We start from the raw sequence: 22,728 nt of genomic DNA, 5'->3' as shown, positions 1-22,728 counted from the left end.
TTTCTAAGTTTTAAATTGCAGGCTATTCTGAATAGTGTGATGAAATCTCATGCTCTCCTGCTCCATCCCACCTGGGTCATGAATCATCCCTATGTTCAGAAGTCATTCAGCAGTTATCTTGGTTATCAGATCAACTATCACAGAGCTTACATGCAAGCGCAAATCCTAATTTTACTTAATAATAGCCACAAAGCACAAGAGTAGTGATAGTGGCAATTTGGATACGACAAAGAGGAGCCATAAAGTGCTTCCTTGACGTGAACAGGTAAAAGTTAAAAGAAATAAAAATGTATACTGAGTTTGCTAAACTCAACAGTAAGAATGAATTTTCTTCCATGAAATTGTGATGAAGGAAAAAGAAATCGTACTAGTCGCAGTCTCACTTCTACTTCCAAAAGTTATGGCTACAGTGCCGGAAAGCGCTTAATTAAGAAAAGGCATTGTATTTACACAATACAATATTTTGAGAGAAAGTCCACATTCCTGTAATTTTTAATATAGTAATTGTTATAACTTTTCTATCAACATTTATTGTTGTTTATCTTTTACCTAATTTAATACTGTGCCTAATTAATAAATTAAACTTTATTATAGGTATGTATGTACAGGCATACCTCATTATATTGCACTTTGCTTTATTTTTTATATTTTTATATTTTGCTTCACCATGTGTTTTTTTTTTTTACAAATTGAAGGGTTGTGGCAACCCTGTACTAAGCAAGACTATTGGCATCATTCCAACAGCATTCTTTTTTAATTAAAGTATATCATTGATTTTTTTAGCCAGAACTCTATTATACACGTAACAGACTACAGTATAGCATAAACATAAGTTTACATGCGTAGGGAAGCCAAACAATTCACTTGACATGTTTCATTAGTGGCTCACATGGTAAAGAATCTGCCTGCAATGTGGCACATCCAGATTCAGTCCCTGGGTTGGGAAGACCCTGTGGAGAAGGAAATGGCAATCCACTCCGGTATTCCTGCCTGGAGAATTTCATGGACAGAGGAGCCTGTCGGGCTAGAGTCCATGGGGTTGCAAAGAGTCAGACACGACTAACACTTTCACTTTCATTTCATTATGATATTTGCTTTATTGCAGTGGTCTGGAATTGACTTTAAAATATTTCTGGGGTATGTGCCTGTATAAGGAAAAACACAATATATGTAGAATTTTGTACTCTTTGTAGTTTCAGGCCCACCATGGATGGCAGGACTACTATAGATAGTATTTAGATTTTGTAGTCCCCACCTCAAAAAAAAATCATCTAGGGAACCAGAGAAAGAGGAGAAAGGCCAAGATGGAGTCCTGTGGCATTCCAATAATTCAAAATCAAGCAGGGATAAATCAATGAAAAGGAGACTGATAAATGGCCAGTGAGATAACAGAAAAACCAAGGTAGCCAAAAGACATAACCATTTCAATTAGGAGGGCATAAGCAATTATGTCAAACGATACTTGAGTTTTACATGCAGTACAGCCAGAAAAAGTGATCCTGTTCAGGAAATTGCGGAAAGCTCAGTGTAACCACAATAAAGGGTATATGAGAGGACTATGGTGAAGCTCAAACAGTAGGCTAGGTCAGTGCTGGAATGGGTAGCCATTCTCTTCTCCAGGGGATCTTCCCAAGCCAGGGACTGAACCTGGGACTCCCACAATGCAGAAGGATTCTTTATCATCTGGGCCACCAGGGAAGTCCCTCAATGTACATACGTATGTCAAATGAATCTGGAGTTGGAAGTGGCAAGACTGGAAAGTCTACTTGGGGTTTCAAGGTCTTGCATGGGTAAACCTATTTCACAATTATTCTCTAGAATTCAAGCTCTAGAGTTTGGCTGACTTCCCCTCACATCAAAAACTTTACACCAAACTCACTTTGATCTCGATTCATATTGTTTTCATCCTTCTTTACATCCCTCTCCTCCCAAATACTGCACATGTGAGTGAGTGAGTGAGTCGCTCAGTCATGTCCGACGCTTTGCAACCCCATGGACTGTAGCCTACCAGGCTCCTCCATCCATGGGATTTTCCAGGCAAGAATACTGGAGTGGGTTGCCATTTCCTTCTCCAGGAGATCTTCCCGACCCAGGGATTGAACCCAGGTCTCCCGTGTTGTAGGTAGACGCTTTACTATACTATACATATACCTTATTTAATACTTATTTATAGTGTGTTTTGTAAGGTTTGCTTTGTTTCATGTGTGGAAGGCCTGAATTCAAGACTGCAACCCTTTTGAGGGTAAGAATTTTATCATTCATCTGTATTTCCCTTGGCATTAGCATCTAAAAAGTGATTCAATGAAATCCTATAAATATTTAAGAAATAATTCTGCATATAGTTTACAAACTATATTTGATTCTATGTTCTTTGTACACCAGCATTCTGTCTCCCAAATAGCTAGGCTGCTTTGAGGATGTAACAATGAATAAGACCCCTGACTGCTAGAAGCTCACAACTCCTCCACTTTCTATAATTATTTGATTCTTATTTGTAATAATATAGGAATCAAAGACATAATCACTGACCTCAAGACAGACTAGTGTGAGTTAAAACTTGAGGATTTTGGAAAAGCGAACGAGTACTTTGAAGTACTATGAAGAAGAATAGATGGTAATTTTATTAAGTAGATAATGGAGGTGATTTCAGACACAGACTAGTTTGAGCAGAGATAGAGACTGGAGAATACAGGGAAGGGTATAGAAAGCAATGAAGAAGAAGTATAAGAGGATGTAAAGAAGGGTTTCTGAAAGAGGAAACTTGAAAAACATTAAAGACCAACATTATGAAAGCTTTAAACGCTAGGCTAAGGAATTCAAAATTCCAGAATTCTTGATTATTATATACAGAGATCCTCTTATCTTTACATATGAACCTACACAAATGCTTAATACCCTTAGTGCTTGCCTTTATGTGATCCCTTAGATATGTTTCTTGATCCTGATTTGCGAACTTGTGCAATAACTTTGGAAAAAGGTTTGCCAGGACCAGCACTGACTGCCAGAATAGATTAGAAGAACAATTTAGTCTAGTGCTACAATTTTCTAGTAGCCCTGGGGAAGGGTAAGTTTGGCAAGAAAAAATATTTATGGCTTCAAACTGTTTGGGAGTCAGAGACAGATTTGAATTCCTGCTTCATTACCTGCTAGTTGTTGCAAGTTGTCCCCCACCTCCACAATAACACATTCTTTGAATACTATTATGCCACCATCAGTCAGTCAGTCAGTTCAGTCACTCAGTCGTGTCCGACTCTTTGCGACCCCATGAATTGCAGCAGGCCAGGCCTCCTTGTCCATCACCAACTCCCGGAGTTCACTCAGACTCACGTCCATCGAGTCAGTGATGCCATCCAGCCATCTCATCCTCGGTCGTCCCCTTCTCCTCCTGCCCCCAATCCCTCCCAGCATCGGAGTCTTTTCCAATGAGTCAACTCTTTGCATGAGGTGGCCAAAGTACTGGAGTTTCAGCTTTAGCATCATTCCTTCCAAAGAAATCCCAGGGTTGATCTCCTTCAGAATGGACTGGTTGGATCTCCGTGCAGTCCAAAGGACTCTCAAGAGTCTTCTCCAACACCACAGTTCAAAAGCATCAATTCTTCAGTGCTCAGCCTTCTTCACAGTCCAACTCCCACATCCATACATGACTACTGGAAAAACCATAGCCTTGATTAGACGGACCTTAGTCGGCAAAGTAATGTCTCTGCTTTTGAATATGCTATGTAGGTTGGTCATAACTTTCCTTCCAAGGAGTAAGCGTCTTTTAATTTCATGGCTGCAGTCACCATCTGCAGTGATACAAGGCCTGTAGTTGAGACACTTAACTACTCTATAAATTTTCAGTTTCCTCTTCAGAAAAAAGGAAAATAACTTTTACTTGATAAAACTATGAATATTAAATTTTAGAAAGCCAAGTCGGAATTTTTATTACATATAAGATTTATGGTGACCTATTATTAAAAACTAGAATACTTTTGAGGGGTACCCACAATTTAAAATCTTACAATGACAGTGAAACATTGACCAAAGGATCTTTGGTGCTTTTGAGGCAGCTATTTTTCATGTGTTAGTTCTATTTTTCTGTAGGAATTCATAGACAGTAAAACTTTTTTATAAATTTGTATTTTATACTGGAGTAGTTGATTAGCAATGTTGTGTTAGTTTCAGGTATACACCAAAGTGATTCTGTTATATATGTATCTTCTTTTCCAAATTTTCCCATTTAGGTTGTAACAGAATATTGAGTAGAAGTCCCTGTGCCATACAGGCTATTTATTTTAAATATAGCAGCGTGTGCCTGTCATCACTTTCCTGATGGCTCAGTGGTAAAGAACCTGCCTGCAACGCAAGAGCCGCAGGTTCGATCCCTGGATCAGAAGATCTCCTCAAGGGCATGGCAACTCACTCCAGTATTCTTGCTTGGGAAATCCCATTACAGAGGGGCCTGGTGGGCTACAGTCCATGGGGTTGCAAGAGACCTGGATACGACTTAGTCATGTCGTATGACTTACACATGTCAATTCTAAACTCCCAGTCTTTCCCTCCTCTCCCAGGGAATATTGGAATGGTATCCTGTCCCTTCTTCAGAGATCTTCCCAACCCAGGAATGGAAACGGGGTATCCCATACTGCAGACGGATACTTTACCAGCTGAGCTACCCATATGATAATCTCCAGGTAAAACCATGTTTAGTCATGAAATTTAAGTGTATATTATGCCTAACATTATACAAGCTTATAGGTTCTTTATAGCACAGATCTTGTTTAGTATTGATACATCACATTCACGTTCCCTGTGAAAACATTTTTTTTTATTATTTGCAACCTCAGACTCCAGCCTGATTCACTCACTCAGCCGTTTGGCTACTCTTCAATGAGTGTAGACAGTAAAGAATCTGCCTGCAATGTGGGAGACCTGGGTTCGATCCCTGGGTCCAGAACATCCCCTGAAGAAGGGAATGGCAACTCACTCCAGTATTCTTGCTGGGAGAATTCCATGGACTGAGAAGCCCAGTGGGCTACAGTCCATGGGGTCGAAAGGGGTCAGACACGACTGAGCTATTAACACATTCACTTTTCATGCTAGGATAGTTAGCCACAGTTAATCCACCTTCAAGCAGTCTTCTTTCATCTTCAAAATGCAAAGTCATTCATGCTACTTCAACTTTGACCTTTGGAATAGTTCTAAGGGTAACTGCCAACCAAAGTAGGTGGATGAGAAATAACACAAAACAGTTTTTTGTTTCCCTTAATGGTTTTCTCTTCAATTAGAGGGAGAAGGAAAGTGTTAGCAAATGTAGAAAATTTTCAGAAGCAGTTGAATTTTATCTCAGTGCAAGAAGTGGTTTTAAATAGAAATCTATTCTCTCCTAGGAGAAGGCAATGGCACCCCACTCCAGCACTCTTGCCTGGAAAATCCTATGAATGAAGGAGCCTGGTAGGCTGCATTCCATGGGGTCACTAAGAGTCGGATACGACTGAGCGACTTTCCTTTCACTTTTCACTTTCATGCACTGGAGAAGGAAATGGCAACCCACTCCAGTGTTCTTGCCTGGAGGATCTCAGAGACGGGGGAGCCTGGTGGGCTGCCGTCTATGGGGTCGCACAGAGTCGGACACGACTGAAGTGACTTAGCAGTATTCTCTCCTCACTGGTTTTTAATGTATTATTCTCCATTGTGATTTTCCTTTCAGTTTTAATAGCTGCATTTACCAACAAGGAGATGGTTGTTTCTACAAACAGACAACAGTTATTAAAACTTACCATTACTCTACCCTCAAATACAAACTGAAATTAACATTTAAAAGGTAATGAAAATCATATACATTGTCCCCAAGCTTCAAACTGGTAGGTATTTGCAAAGACTACAACATAATGAATGTTAATATTTTAAAGCAGTTAGTGGCAAAGTGCACATTTACCATCTCATAATTTTCCAGCCAGTTTCTTAAAATTCAAGCTGGGGGGAAGGGCAGAAGGAGGGAGGTACATTCTAAGAGAGGGAACTATAAAAAGACAGATAGGTGAATAAATAGATATCCACCTCCTTAAATTTTTCATTATGATAACTAAGCATTAGTATCTAATACCAACAAAATTCTAGAAGTAGTTTCAATAGAACATCCCTTCTCTACTTTCATTTTTGTCCACAAGTCTTGCCCTTCCAGTGCTCTTTCATTAGCAGAATGTCCATCTCTTACCTGGAGGGGGGGATCCCATTCCAATTTAATTATGAGCATTTATCAGGAACAGTGAAGTCATCTGTAAAATATCTGCCTTCTAGTGAATAACAACTTTATTTTAATTCACTGACTTAGTTTAATACATTTTATATTCCTTTCTAGTTTTTTCTTTTGGGGGCCGGATGCGGGGGAGGGGTATTGGATGGGGGGGTTGACCATAAGGAGAAAATAGCATTTAGCAAATCTTAACCCAGGCCCCAATAAATAAATCTGAAGTTACAGACATTTTTATACCTGTGAACATAAAAAGTCATAAATTACTGGCTTCCATATGTCAAGTATGGATAAAACAACATTAAGAAAATATATATAACAGCCTTTACTGTCTTTATTTCACATTGAGAGAGTACTTTAATGATCACTAATACAGAAAGCATATGGATATTTTAATATATATGCCACAATGATTTTTCAAGGTTAACTTATGGTTGAATTATGGTAGCAAAACAATCATTTAATCATCATGTCACTATATACCTGCCATTAATTCCTGATTAAGAAGAGGAATGACTTCTTTCTGACAAAGAGCAGCAGGCCCATAGGATGGAACAGTAGAAGGCAGGGTGTTTTTGCATCAAGGATATTAACAGTAATTTTAAGGATTTCTTCTCCAGAAATTCCTTGAATCAAGAATTTTCTCTTAAATCTTCAGTGAACAGAAGATTTGGTCAGGCTAAACTATAGCCTTTCTATTATTAATAAAACAGAAACAGTTCTGTGAGAAGCACACATAGAGTATAAATCCATCAAGATTAAACAACTAGACTAGGAAGAACAACACATTTAGACTTGGGATTCAAGGCTGTTACAGAATGAATGTTTGTGTATCCCCTCAAATTCACATTCTGAATACCTAACACCCAACATGACAGTATTTGGGCGCAGGGTCTTTGGAAGATTACATTTATATGAAATAATGAGGATGAGACTCCTAAAATGAGATTACTGTTCTTATAAGAAGAAGAGAGATACAGGATGCTCAGAGCTAGTGCACTGGGATGACCCAGAGGGATGGGATGGGGAGGAAGGTGGGAGGGGGGTTCAGGATGGGGAACACATGTACATCCGTGGCGGATTCATGTCAATGTATGGCAAAACTAATACAATACTGTAAAGTAATTAGCCTCCAATTAAAATAAATTTTTTTTTAAAAAAGGAAAGAAAACAGAGCTTGTGCTCTCCCTCTGTCAAGTGAGGACACTGTGAGAAAGTAGCCGTCTGCAAGTCAAGAAGCAAGTTCTCACCATGAACCAAGTCTGTCAGCATCGTGGACTTTCTAGCTTCGAGAACTGTGAAAAAGTAATGTCTGTTGATTAGGCCACCCTGTCTACGGTATTTTTTATAGCAGCCTAAGTGACTGACATGAGTTTTTAGGGGTTCTGTATTCATAGCACTCAAGAAAACAGACACCATCACATCAGCACAGGCTGTTTGTTAAATACCTGTATACACACATCCAAATTAATATCCCACTCATTTAAACCCACTGTAGAAAACAATAAGCATTTGTCAAATCTCATATAACTGGGGGGCACTTAAGAATTATGCATTTATTGTATGTAAATTATATCTCCATAAAAAATTATAAGCCATAAAATTTACTTCAATAATTGGATAACTACTATTTGTGCAATCAAATGAGACTTGTATTTTTAACCTCACACACTTTTAATCAACGTAAATGGAAACTATGGATTTTTTCTCCAATGCTACTTTATAAGAGTATGTGACCACTAACATATACTGGTTGTTGTCCGTGAAATTAAGTTTCTCAAATCAATGTTGTATAGGTAGTTCAGATGAGTAAAATATTAACATCAGTAAAGAGATCGAAAATCTTCTGTTTCATTTCTGCTCGTGTGTGTATGCTATTTCTTTTTATTTTTTGCACTGAATATTTTAAACAAATATCAATGAAAAATAGGTTTAGAAGGTGCATTTCCATTAACTTGATTTTTTAAATATGACCTAATACTGAAGCCAAAAAATTAATTTTTTCAAATTACTGATTTTCTTTTAAAAATAAAATAATCTTAGAATGTGTTACTGAATTTTTCATTAATATTTTACAATTTATATTTTTCTAAAAAGGTCTACAAAATTTTCTCTCCTTTGTCTCTTTGGGAATATTTTATGATCTACAATGATCTTTTTATCCTTTCAGATATAGCAAGCTTTTAAATTAAAAAGCATGACACATGGCAATTTAAATTTCCATTCTAAACTTACAGAGTCATATGAGCTCTTGTCAACAAAAGACCAAATTTACTATAATTATGGATTATTTACACTAAAACAAAATAAGAAATCAATATGTAAATTTAATGTTTGTTGTAGCTAATGCAGCCAGCAATGACAGATTAGGTTCAAATAGCAATCAGTTTGAAAATCTGGTACATATGTAAATGAGCTAGGGACTTGATGTTTACCTTTGACTGTATTTCATTCAGGATTTTTAAATTGTCTCAGGAACAGCACAAAAATAAAATGTTAATCTTTCTACTACAAATACAACTTGAGCCCTCATCATAACTGAAATTAGGTTTTGTTCCTGTCCAGCTAAACTAACATGTGATATTAATAATTCTGAGCTGCAGATTACATCATTCTTAATTAACACTCTGCTACAGTTGTTAACATCCTCCAAGACACCATGTTATCATCACCACAAGTTCTGTAACAATTTTAAAACCACGTTTAACAAAGGTTGGCCTCTTACTCTGCAGCTACTTTTAATTGCTTTCTTTGCTGGCAATTAAATATGTCTAGATAAACAAACATTTGGTTTCACATAATTCTTAATAACATTTTTCAGGAAGATTTCAAAGTTCAGGTGTCCTTATGTCTATAATTACTGTTTATCAATATAGAGATATATTGGATTCAGCGAAATGTACTAACTAAAATATATAAGATTAATCAAAATGTGGTAATTAGCAGTGATAGTGATATATTGTGATTTACCAAGTAGTTCATAGCAAAACTGTCAAAACATAATTCTATCCATCTAGACAAACCATGAAGAAAGAAAAACAACTTACAGATACATTGATTTTTGTTTCATGAATTAGTGACCAAGTTTCCAATTTTCCATTAAATCAACCACAGAGAATACCTGTAGTTCTTTTTCAAAGTGTGATTTTAACAAGCTAATCTCAGTAGTCACTGACCTATCAATAGGCAGTTAACTATATAAACAGGTTTGGTACATCAATCCAATTAGAAGTGTTGTGATCTCCATCAATGCTATAATTGGGGACAAGTTTTTTTTATCCAGAATGCATAACTTTAGGGAAATGTCGTCTTCTTAAAATAAGCCACTTTTCAGTACCCTTTATTAAGACACATTTACTAATCTAATACTTCCTAATATCACTTTTACAAAATGTAATAAAAATGCTCATGAGAATTGAAGTTAAACACTAACCACAATAATGTACTTGAAACACTGATTATACTATATTAAGAAATGATGAGTTGCTTTAAGAATGATATACATCAAATATTGTACTGCTTACAGCACCAGTAAAACATTTTCACAGATGAATATCATTTGTGAAAACAACAAAGAAGTTGTTTTGTAAAGCATTTTGGAAGGAAAAATTAATCAATCCATTCAGAACATCTACTTGCATATGTAAAGTTACATCTTTCTGTACCTCAGTTCTCCCAGTCATAAAATGGGACTAGATTAAATGACTGCTTTAAATCCTTCCAAAGATGATACCCTAGAGTTGTCACCTTATTCTAAGTCAGAGATCTCGTAACTGTGACAACTGCATTAAAGAAGAACACCAAAAATTGAAATAGCAGGACATAGACAAAAAGAGTGAAAAATATTACAATGATTAACATCTGTGTAGAGATTGTGAGATGGTAGGGAAACAGAAGTAGGATGAGAGCTATCTGAAAGCATCCTTAGAATGTTCTTCTAATAAGTGGACCCCAAGTAGTTCCATGAGACGTCTCAGTAATCTTTTTAGTGGGGATAATGAGGGTGAATAAGTATCTTGAATGGCCTCAGAACAGGGTGGGAGAGATGAGGGGAAAAAAACAAAAAGAAAAAAGTAAACTGTCTGTGTAAGTATCAATATACATATCACCCAGAGGTGTCACCTCTTAGCTAAGACCAAGGCTAGGAACATAGCTGCAATTACCACAGCTAGTTATAAGAAGCAGGGGCAGAAGAGGAATACTTCCATTTTCCCCTTTTTTATACCACGCTTCATGGATGGAGGAAGGGAGTATTCAAAGCACATTAGAAGATACCTCAGGGATCATGAGAACAATGTTTCATTTGCTTTCCTTCAAACTTCTGCCTCTGCTCACAGGTAAGTGCTATTTCCGCCCGTGCTGCTTCTCTTCACAAAGGAAGGTTTCTAATAAGAACACTTGTGGCATTTTTTCCAGATTCTAAACTTTCTTCTTCCAGAAAAAAGAGAAAAGACTATTACAATTATTCACAAAGTCACCGTGTGCTAGGTTAGGTTTCACAGAAGGTGAGGATGAGACAAGCAGCTTTGTCCCCCATTTCCTATGGCCTAGTGCACTAAATTACCTTCCCCTTTTTATCCCCCGTGGTAGATAGTCCTGAACAAGGTTTGCCATGAGCTCTCTAAGCTACGGATGCTGCTGTGACCACGTTGGTGAGGCAGGCCGGCTGCATCAGTCCTTAAGGCTCTGAAAACCCAGTCATAACTCTTTCTGTAGGTCACTTGAGCATGTGAAAAAGTAAAAGTGTTAGGTGCTCACTTGTGTCTGACTCTGTGACTCCAAGAACTACAGCGTGACAGGCTCCTCTGTCCATGGAATTCTCCAGGTAAGAATATTGGAATGGATAGCCATTCCCTTCTCCAGGGGATCTTCCTGACCCAGGGATCGAATCTGGGTCTCCTGCATTGCAGGCAGATTCTTTACCATCTGAGCCACCAGAAACGTGGGTCCTAAGATTTAGGTCTGGAGTGAAAGGTAAAAGATCTCACGAAGAACTCAAGTCAAAGCCACATGATCTACTTGGTGCTTGTCTGGTTACTAAAGCAGTTTCTTTTCCCCAATCATGGAGTCTCTTTATTTTCTGGTAGCATCTGAGGTCCATAGCAGAAGAGTGACCTGCCCTATCAAACAGTGATTCTGTGGGAGAGCTGGGGCTAGAACTCAGACGGGGCTGCAACTCAGATATCTTGACTCACTACTACTCAATTTCCTTCCACAGTATCCACTGGAAAATATAATACCCTACTCTAGATTAATTCAAGGCTATTGTTACCCGATTTCCCATGAATGGTTTTCCAAGAACAAAGAAAGGCCACATATTTTAATACCAGTGGTTTACTTAACTATCACAAGAGTCTCAATCAGTACCCTGAATTTACTCAAGCTTGCACAAATAGCAGCTAACTCAAAGCCAGAATAGGCCACACAAGAGGACCATATGCTAGACTGTATGACCAGAGTTCAACAACACCCTCACAGAACCCATCAAAATATTAATGGGAACCATCCTCCCAGTATAAAAAGGTCAAAGTTCAATAGCAAGACTCAATTACTACTTATAAAAAGGGACAACTATATATAAGGGATAACTTATTTTCTATCCCCCTGCCACAAAAAATTGAGACAATCTATGTAATTATTATGGAGCTGGACATTTTTATTACTTATTAGGATAAGACTAAAGCACACTGAAAAGACTATACTTTATTACCAAGGTACCTATTCAGTCACTAGTTATTGCCACTAGTTATTTGGCACTAGTTATTTCCCTTGCTTAGAATACTATTCATTCTGCTCTTCACTTTAATAGTGTTTAATTTAATGTCTCAGCTGAAATAGTACATCTTCTGAGAGGCCTTTCCTCACCATACAACTTACAGGAGTTGCCCAGTTACTTCTTATCATGTCATTCTATTTCAGTTTTCTGCAAAGCACTATTATCATCTGATGCCTCTTCTTGCTTGATTCACAGTTTGGTGCCTGTCCTTGCACTGTTCCCCCATATGTACACATATTATATTGTAAATTCCATGAAAGCAGGTACCCTGTCACCTGGTTTCTCATTGTATCTCTAACACCTAGAACAAGGAACTAAGACACTGTAAGATGGTACTCAATCTGTATGTGGCAAATGAATGAATAATTGACATCCTATAAGACTAAAATGAGACAGACTCTCCACATATCTGAAAAACACAATTAGCAAAACAGCCAATGGAGAGACTATATGTGTATGGATGAAAACTAAATCCCTCAATTTGTCATGAAACTTTTCATATTCATTAACAACAAATGTTTATTAAGGGCTTCTACATAGATGGCCATAGATGAGCTGAGGGAGATGCTCAGTAAGAATGCTCTTGTTTTCACAGCTTGGGATCTGGCTGGAGAGAGAGGACAGCCATTTATGAAATAATACCGGGGAAACTAAGATTCATAAAAGAAAGGTGCTGCCGGAGGCCACAAAACCAGTGGGACAGACACAGGATAAACAGTGTCTGACTATAAAGCCAGAGCTCCTTCCATTATCCCATACTTCAGTGGGAAAAAAAAAAAAAAAAGATCAACAGGAACACTGGAAAAAAATGCTAAACTCAGGCCAAGGAGTGGAGACTGCCTAGTTTATTACACTTATGGAACACTTGTAAGATCTTCAGCTCCCCAAATATCTTATATCTGTTCTGCATGATGCTTGATATTCCACACTAGAACTTTTACTCATTAGCTTTGGTCTCTCTTAGGAGGCAAACATTCTTAGGGATATATTACTTCACAGTATTCATTCTATTAATATTTCTAAGTACTTACAATGTTTCAGGCACTCTTTCAGCTGCTGAGGATACAAGAGTGAACAAAAAAGGTCCATAATTTCTTGTAGCTTTACATTATGATAAGGAATACAGACAACAAATATGAATATATTACTAATATAATGCATTTTATAATAATTTAAGATAAAGGGAAAGACTATAAGAGAGGGACTTTTTTAGCCAGGGGAATTAAGAAAAATCTATCTGAGAATGTAACATTTGAGTAAAGGACTGAAGAAAGTAAAGGAGTGAGTCAAGTTGATAACTGATGAAAGAATATTCCAGGTAGGGGAACAGCACAGTGCAAGTGTCCTGAAGTTGATGAAGCACACTTAGAATGTTTAAAGAACAGGGAGGCCAGTGTGGCTGGCAAGATACAAGCCAGAGATGAGAATGATAAAGGTGAAGTTTAAAAAGTCAGGGACAAGATTATGTAAGTCCTTAATATATTTTGGTAAGGAACCTGAATTTTTGTCTAAGAGTAATGGAAAGCTAATGGAGGGATGTGAGCAGGGGAAAGACACAATCAAGCTATGGTTTTGATTCATGTATATCTTAGACCATTTTAATATGGGGAGAGCTGTCATTTGCAGGTAGTGGAATAAGGACAGGGGAAAGAAGAGGTCATTAAATGGTAAGACTGAGAGAAAGCAAAGAAAAATTTACCTACTCATTTTTATTATCTATGAATATAAGTAAGAAATACACATAATTTTTTCTTACATTATTTTTTTCCAGTTTTGATAACAAGATTACACAAACATTATAAAATAAGATAGGTAGCAGTCCCACTGGGAAGTTTGTGGTAAGATTTCTTTATGGAAATCCTCTGGGCAAGGGGAAGAATATAGCATGCAAAATTTTACACTATAAGTTCAATTTCTGTAATGGTCATATTACTTTTTCAGGTTATCTAAGTCTTATATTCATTTTAGTATCTGATAGTTTATACAAAATTCTCCACTTCAACTAAACTTCAGATTTTACTGCCACAAAGACAAGTTTATTTTATTACTATTCATGTACACTTTCATTTTAGAACAATTTATTAATTTATGTTTAGCATTAACTTATTTAATAATTATCATACTAATCAAAACCTCTCCTCTGAATCTGTAGTTAAGTCCTCTTTTTCAACCTAATATTTTTGTGCTTTTTCTCACCCTTTCTTGGCTAGATTTCTCAAGCAGTTATTATTTGTTAATTACTTATATCATTAATTGCACGCGTGCTCACTCATATTTGACTCTCTGTGATCCCATGGACCATAGCTCGCCAGGCTCCTCTGTCCATGGAATTTTCCAGGCAAGAATATTGGAGTGTGTTGCCATTTCCTACTCTACTATCATTAATTACTGCTTTTAAATGTTTCTTTCCATCTATTTTCTTCAGACTTACTCTACTGCTATTTCTGTAATTTCTTAAGTAGAACATAAAATGCAATTATTTGCTATCTCTATTGTCTTCTAATTAGTGGACTTAATATTACAAATTTCCCTCTAAGTATCACTTTTGCTGTATTCAAAGTTTCAATATATAGCACTCTTATTTGTTCAGTTCAGTTCAGTTGCTCAGTCGTGTCTGACTCTTTGCAACCCCATGAACTACAGCACACCAGGCCTCCTTGTCCATCACTAACTCCCAGAGATCACCCAAACTCATGTTCATTGAGTCGGTGATGCCATCCAACCATTTCATCCTCTGTCGTCCCCTTCTCCTCCCACCCTCAATCTTTCCCTGAATCAGGATCTTCTCAAATGAGTCAGCTCTTCGCATCAGGTGGGCAAAGTAATTGCACTCACCTCACACACTAGTAAAGTAATGCTCAAAATTCTCCAAACTAGGCTTCAGCAATATGTGAACCGTGAACTTCCAGATGTTCAAGCTGGTTTTAGAAATGGCAGAGGAACCAGAGATCAAATTGCCAACATTCACTGGATCGTTGAAAAAGCAGGAGAGTTCCAGAAAAACATCTTATTCTGCTTTATTGACTATGCCAAAGCCTTTGACCGTGTGGATCACAATCAACTGTGGAAAATTCTGAAAGAGATGGGAATACCAGACCACCTGACCTGCCTCTTGAGAAACCTATATGCAGGTCAGGAAGCAACAGTTAGAACTGGACATGGGACAACAGACTGGTTCCAAATAGGGAAAGGAGTACGTCAAGGCTGTATATTGTCACCCTGCTTATTTAACTTCTATGCAGAGTACATCATGAGACACGCTGGGCTGGATGAAGCACAAGCTTCTTCCCAAGAATCAAGGTTGCCAGGAGAAATATTAATAACCTCAGATATGCAGATGACACCACCCTTATGCAGAAAGTGAAGAAGAACTAAAGAGCCTCTTGATGAAAGTGAAAGAGGAGAGTGAAAAAGTTGGCTTACAGCTCAACATTCAGAAAACTAAGATCATGGCATCTGGTCCCATCACTTCACGGGAAATAGATGGGGAAACAGTGGCTGACTTTATTTTGGGGGGCTCCAAAATCACTGCAGATGGTGATTGCAGCCATGAAATTAAAAGACACTTACTCCTTGGAAGAAAAGTTATGATCAATCTAGACAGCATATTAAAAAGCAGAGACATTCATTACTTTGTCAATGAAGGTCTGTCTAGTCAAAGCTATGGCTTTTCCAGTAATCATGTATAGATGTGAGAGTTGGACTATAAAGAAAGCTGAGCACCAAACAATTAATGCTTTTGAACTGTGGTGTTGGAGAAGACTCTTGAGAGTCCCTTGGACTGCAAGGAGATCCAACCAGTCCATCCTAAAGGAGATCGGTCCTGGGTGTTCACTGGAAGGACTGATGTGAATGGGAAAGACTAGAGATCTCCTCAAGAAAATTAGAGATACCAAGGGAACATTTCATGCAAAGATGGGCTCGATAAAGGACAGAAATGGTATGGACCTAACAGAAGCAGAAGATTTTAAGAAGTGGCAAGAATACACAGAAGAACTGTACAGAAAAGATCTTCACATCCCAGATAATCACGATGGTGTGATCACTCACCTAGAGCCAGACATCCTAGAATGTGAAGTCAAGTGGGCCTTAGGAAGCATCACTATGAACAAAGCTAGTGGAGATGGAATTTCAAAATCCTAAAAGATGATGCTATCAAAGTGCTGCACTCAATCTGTCAGCAAATTTGGAAAACGCAGCAGTGGCCACAGGACTGGAAAAGGTCAGTTTTCATTCCAATCCCAAAGAAAGGCAATGCCAAAGAATACTCAAACTCTTATTTGTGCTCACTTCTAAATTACTAGTGGTTGTTATTATGATTTCACTTTTACCCATAAATTATCTGTAGTATCCAATGTATGGAGGACCTTAGAGATACCTTTTTATTACTACTTCACCTTTAATTTTACTGCAAAATGGCCAAAGAATGGATCAGCATGAGAGTGATTCTTTGGTAGTGATTCTTAATCATCCTACTTGGAATACACTGCAGTATTTTGTACCATTACCACTGTATATTTGAGACAAAAAATATAGGTAGTAGTACAGATTTCTCAGGATTGTTTCAATCTAGATAGAGACATATGACTGAATTACAAGACATACATACCAGTGAAAGCTCAACTGGCAACTAGGAAACAGGTGTTTATAGAGATTTGTCATTTATACATATTTGGAAAACGAAGCACTGAGAGGAGTTGTCAGGGAAAATGTATAGTAAGAGGGGCTGCTGAAAACAGAACTCTAGGGGACACCAACTTTACAGCAGATGAAGAAAAGGGGTGCTTACAGGATGAAACAATCTGAGTGGCAGACAGAACACCAGAAGAGTGTTGGAAATTTTCTTTAAAGAGATTAATTTTTTTTTAAGTCACAATATGTCAATGACTAGGTTGTAAGTGCCTAGAGGACAGAGCATGTTTCATCTAGTAGTTAATCAATAAATCTTTGATAGATTGACCCTCTCCTATGATATGAAACAGGTATAGTTGACAGTTCCCCTCTTTTAATTTTATTGTGATTGACAGTACAATCTGAAGTTGTGCCATAGGTGTAACTGCATCACCTTTGAATTAATAAGTGAAATCTGATCTATTTTAAAAAGCTTAAAAGCACTTTTCAATTGTTAAAAAGATCATGATTAAAGAGTTCCTCTTAAATTCTCAAAAAGCCTGTAATTCTATTTTCTGAAAAACAAAAACATAATTTACTTTAAAATAATTCTAAATATAAGGTTATAGACACTTATATGGTAATTCTGCTGCTCTTAGCTTTTTAAAAAATACTGTAAATACAAAATAAGATTTGATTACTAGGCACCCCCTAGTGGCAGTAAAATCTAGTTAAAAAAATTTTCATAAGGCATGGTTTAATATATAGCTCTCACCAAACCTGGAGAATAAAACTGTTTGTCAGTAAACAATTTAAGAGCATGTTATTTTACATCTATATTTTACTAGATGATGAACAGTGTACAGTAACTAAAAAGGTCATCACACTAAAATTTCATCAATATTCTTGAAAACTACAGTAACTGAAATGCATATAAATGAATTTCAAGGACTATATAATGACAAATAACAAGATTTTTTTTTAAATGTCATTATAGAAAACAGCTTCTAAAAAAGAAGTCATCTTTGGAATAAAGCTTTATATATTTGTCAAGAAACCAGAAGCTAGATGGAGAGTCAGATGAAGATATCAGTAGCAGAAGTATTATTCACTGTTGACCTTAAACCAGCTGCAAAACTCTCTTTAAAACACCTCAATTTCCTAATTTATAATATAGATATCAATATCAGCCTCTGTGTTCTTACAGAGGTGCTATAAAAATGAAGTGAGAGTTGAATGAAAAAGATTACTACTGGTATTTACTAGCATACATGTTTTAATAATTATGCTTTGCAATTTGTGCTTTTACATATAAATGTACCTCTTCTGTTTAATGAATTTTTATGAACACCCTGGCAACTAAAATCAATGCTTAATATTTTATATAAGGAGAATCTAAGACCCTAGATAAACAGGGGTTATAATCTGGGACTTTTCTCTCTAGATCTTACCTTTTTTGCATGGGTAGATTATAATAACATTACTTTCCTGATTTGGTTATAGTAAACTTTGTATAGGAATGACAGCATAACACCAGTACTATCCAATTCATTGAGAGAAGACTGATCCTCTAAAGAAAGAACATGACGATTGCCACTGCACTGAAATTGGAAGGGTGGAATCCAGCAGCAGGACCTCGTCACAGTTCTGCACTGCAATTAACAGGCAGTTTATTACCCAGTTTCCCTCAGTCTTTCCACATCCACTGACTCGTGTCAGAAAAATAAAAGAATAAAATCAATTTAATATCAAACCAACCACCTAAATCAAATATACCTTTAAAAAAAATCCCAAATCTGAGGAGAAGGATGGGGTGGTATGTACATAAACTTTGCTATTTTCCTCTATCAGTTTCCAAGTTTTTCTATTTGCCAGTTCTCAAATATAACAATCAGAATGATATTTTCTCCTTTTTAGATTATAAACTGGATTACAAATTATAAATAAGGTTTGTATGAATCCACCAATTATAACAAAATGTTGCAAAAACAAATCAACTTGATTTATTATGTAGGTTAGTGCACAGCAATACTGTCTCCCATATTTGATAATATGATATGCTATATAAATAAATATTAAATTACTTTGGGGTTCCATTATACAGTTATGATATAAAAATTATTTTTGTTTGATAAAACACAAGTGAAAATCATAAGTTAAAAATAATTATTACCATTAGCTTTTAAAATTCTGTATGGATTTTGTTTTTAATTGTCTCTCATGAAATGAGAATTTAAGATACATTTTATAGATTAAAAAAAGAAAAATTATCTCTAGCTTTATAGAAAGCTATCTTGGATTAACATATCTAAAAGAAGTACACTGTAACTTTTATGTGCATTAATAAACTTCTTCATCAGCAGGAGCCTCTATGCTCCTCCTCTCACTAGCCAGATACACTGTGTTTTTTGTCTCTTTTATTTGACTTTGAATTTTTCCGTCTTTCTTATCATTCCAACATAGGAAAAAGCACCATTATAACTTGCTAAAAATCCATACAGCCAACTAAGGAAGACTACTTTGAAAAGTGGAAGTGAAAGTCACTCAGTCCTGTCAGACTCTTTGTGACCCCATGGACTATCCAGTCCATGGAATTCCCCAGGCCAGAATACTGGAGTGGGTTGCTTTTCCCTTCACCAGAGGATCTTTCAAACCCAGGGGTCGAACCCAGGTCTCCTGCATTGCAGGCAGATTCTTTACCAGCTGAGCCACAAGGGAAGCCCAAGAATACTGGAGTAGGTAGCCTATCCTTTCTCCAGCAGATCTTCCTCACCCAGGAATTGCACAGGGGTCTCCTGCATTGCAGGCAGATTTTTTACCAGCTGAGCTACCAGGGAAGACTAGCTTAGTATTACATAAAGTAGTCATTCCCCAATAAACACTGCATTTCAAGAAACACTGTAGGGCCCTGCCTGCCTAGGGACTGAGACACATGGCAATGAACATTTCCATTAGCCCAGGAAGACATTTTTGAACAATCCATTTAATCATACTACTGGAAAGCAACAGACTATAACCAATGATGTCTCTTATCTATATTTAATTATGTGGATTACATACTGGATGACATTCTTAACTAACCTAAAAATAATGTTGTACTTGAGTAGATAAAGAACCCCTATCTATAATCTCATCTGGCATTTAAATCAACATTACTATAAGCACAGACTATAAGTACTGTTTCTCATAGTATGCAAATACAAATTCCCATTAATATATGATCTGGACATAAGATACAGAGCAACTCAAGAAATCTTTAAATTCTTAGCCTAAAACAAACCATTAACAGACTATTAGATACAATTATATCAGATTTAACTTTCTTCAGCTCAGTGATTTCTACTTTGGTAAAGTGAAATTTACTTTTCTTTTTGATACTATCCACCTGTGATGGTATGAGCTATTAGAAATACACATTTGGTTTTCTTCCCCACACAGAGCTCCTAATATCTGCAATTTTTTAAGTAATAAGAGTGATACTAAGGAGCTTCTATCCTGGTTGTCAGGGGAACCAACCTCATGATTAGAGGGTTAGAATGTTTAACCACCTCTCCCTCCCACCCTACTCTGTGTAGAAGAGAGGAGCTGGAGGTTGGGCTAATTACTAGTAGCCAATGATTCAATCAATCACGCCTATGTGGTGAATCTCCATAAAAAATTCTAGTTCAAGAGCTCTGGAGAGCTTCCAGGTTGGTAAAAAAGAAAGCATCCATGTGCTGGCAGGGGGTCACACCTTAAACATTACAAGCACTCCTCTGCTCGAGACCCTTCCAGATCTCACTCTATATATCTCTTCATCTGGCTGTTCATTTAAAATATGTTTTACAATAAATTGGTAATAGTACATAGAGCATTTCTGAGTTCTATGAGCCATTCTCTCACAAATTATCGAACACAGAAGGGAGTGGTGGGAACCTCCAATCCACAGCCAGTTGGTCAGAAGCACAGGTGACAACCTATACCTGCAACTGGGTCTGATATGGGGCAGTCTTATGGAGCTGAGTCCTGAACTTGTGGGATCTAATGCTATCTCCAGGTATGTAGTATCAGAATTTTGTTAAATTGAAGAATATCCAGCAGGTGTTGAAGACTTGGCAGGTAGGAGACACATTTGTTGGCCAGTACTGTTCCATGGGTAGTACAGTAAAGAAAACAGGACGTTTTTCCTTTCACTACGCTAATAATAAAGATAGTGGTGAGGAAAAATTTGACAATATTTGAAGTTTAGAGACACCAAGTTGTATTAAATTAAAAAAAAAAGAAAATGGGCAAAAAATTGTAAAAATCTAAGAACAACTTAAACACAGTTCTAGAAGGATACTGTGGTCAGGAAAATTATGACTCTATTACTAGCTTAATGATTCACTTTAGATCTGGTTGCTTCATTAGGCAATAATAATACAATATATAATTAAATATTGAAATCATTTGATCATTCTATAAATATACTGAGTTTCACTATAAAAACTAAAAAAAGAATGACACTATCTCTTCCAAAAAGAAAGAAAATATTAAAAATTTTATATCAATGTATTTCAAGCTGTATTCTCCAGAGCACAAGAAATTTCCTCAAAGATATACTGCTTCAGCCATGGGAGAAACTAGAGTTCCAGTTACTCATTCTCTTCCCTCCCTCCCATTCTTCCCTTCAAACAGAGAAGTACCATTTATGACTCTTTTATTATATAACAAAGTTTTGCTAGCTTTTCTTTGTAAAAAGATTCCATCACTAAAATCAAACAAATAAACACTCCAAACCAAATAGTTTGAAACTTTATATAGTTAATAGTTGTTAGTAAGCTAAAACTTCAACAAGCTTTGATTTAATTTTGATATTTATATACAGCTTAAAGAAATTTAATAATCACACTTTTCATTTCCTATTTCCAGGAAAATTAAACACCTTACCCAGTATGACTAGATGATGAAGGTGGCGGCAAATCTGGTGTAAGGACATAAAGACTGTTGTTTTTTGGCAAGTGTAGTGATTTTAAGACCGTCTGAAAAAGAAAAAGAAAAAAACAAAAAATAACTATTGATTGTGCACTATTAATCTTTTCCTATAATTCTTAGAAAATTATTGCCATTGCAGCTTGACTTTTCATCTTTTGACAATTTCCTAAATAGGATAATATAGAACTATTGAATCCAAATAAATCTGAGTAGTAAAATAAAATACAAATTCTTTAGCTCACAAAGAGATACAAATATACACAGTTATATACACAGTTGAAGACTATTAATTACTTCATTGAAGAAGCATAAACTGGCAACTAATATCTACTTCATTCAGGACCATTATAGCAAAAATTAGCAAGTTATGTTTTCAGAGATCATTAGACCTAGAAAAGATGATAGAGAATATCTTAAATCAAAGATTTTATAAATGAGGAGCTATAGCCTAAGAAATGAAAAGACCTGGATGAGGTCTCTACTAAGTGTTACCGAGGTTACTTAACTCTTCCTCCAGATAATCATCATGTGTGTATGTGTGCTCAGTAGTGTCCAACTTTTTGGGACCCCATAGACAGTAGCCTGCCAGGCTCCATGGTCCATGAGACTTCCCAGGCAAGAACTCTGGAGTGGGCTGCCCTTTCCTCCTCCAGGAGATCGTCTCATGCCAAAGATAACCCATGACTCTTGCATCTCCTGCACTGGCAGGTAGATTCTTCACCACTGTACCACATGGATGACTAAAAAAACATTTTAACATGAAAGTCAATGCTGAAGGTTCTTCAGAGAGGAAGGACTGGAAATGGAAAAGAGGAACAATGAGGACACATATTTTAACAGTTAGTCCAGTAGTATAATGGCTACTTCAGTTCAGTTCAGTCGCTCAGTCGTGTCCGACTGTTTGCAACCCTATGAACCGCAGGACGCCAGGCTTCCCTCTCCATCACCAACTCCCGGAGTCCACCCAAACCCATGTCCATCGAGTTGGTGATGACATCCAACCATCTTATCCTCTGTTGTCCCCTTCTCCTCCTGCTCTCAATCTTTCCGGGTCTTCTCAAATGAGTCAGCTCTTCGCATCAGGTGGCCAAAATATTGGAGTTTCAGCTTCAACATCAGTCCTTCCAATGAACACCCAGGACCGATCTCCTTTAGG

General features: G+C 36.9%; 1 protein-coding gene across 2 annotated transcripts in view; it reads right to left on the bottom strand.

The window, feature by feature from the left end:
* Positions 1-22,728, bottom strand: part of FAF1 (Fas associated factor 1) — a 472,185-nt gene that overhangs the window by 268,670 nt on the left and 180,787 nt on the right. For both annotated transcript variants that reach the window (XM_040231204.1, XM_040231205.1), the window contains exon 6: positions 21,528-21,619. In XM_040231204.1, the coding sequence (XP_040087138.1) occupies positions 21,528-21,619 (92 nt within the window). The remainder of the gene's footprint in view (positions 1-21,527; positions 21,620-22,728) is intronic.

Source organism: Oryx dammah, unplaced genomic scaffold (assembly GCF_014754425.2).
Source record: "Oryx dammah isolate SB20612 unplaced genomic scaffold, SCBI_Odam_1.1 HiC_scaffold_28, whole genome shotgun sequence".
NCBI lineage: Eukaryota > Metazoa > Chordata > Mammalia > Artiodactyla > Bovidae > Oryx > Oryx dammah.
The sequence above is the reverse complement of the archived record's forward strand: the minus strand, read 5'-3'. Positions and strand labels throughout refer to the sequence as shown.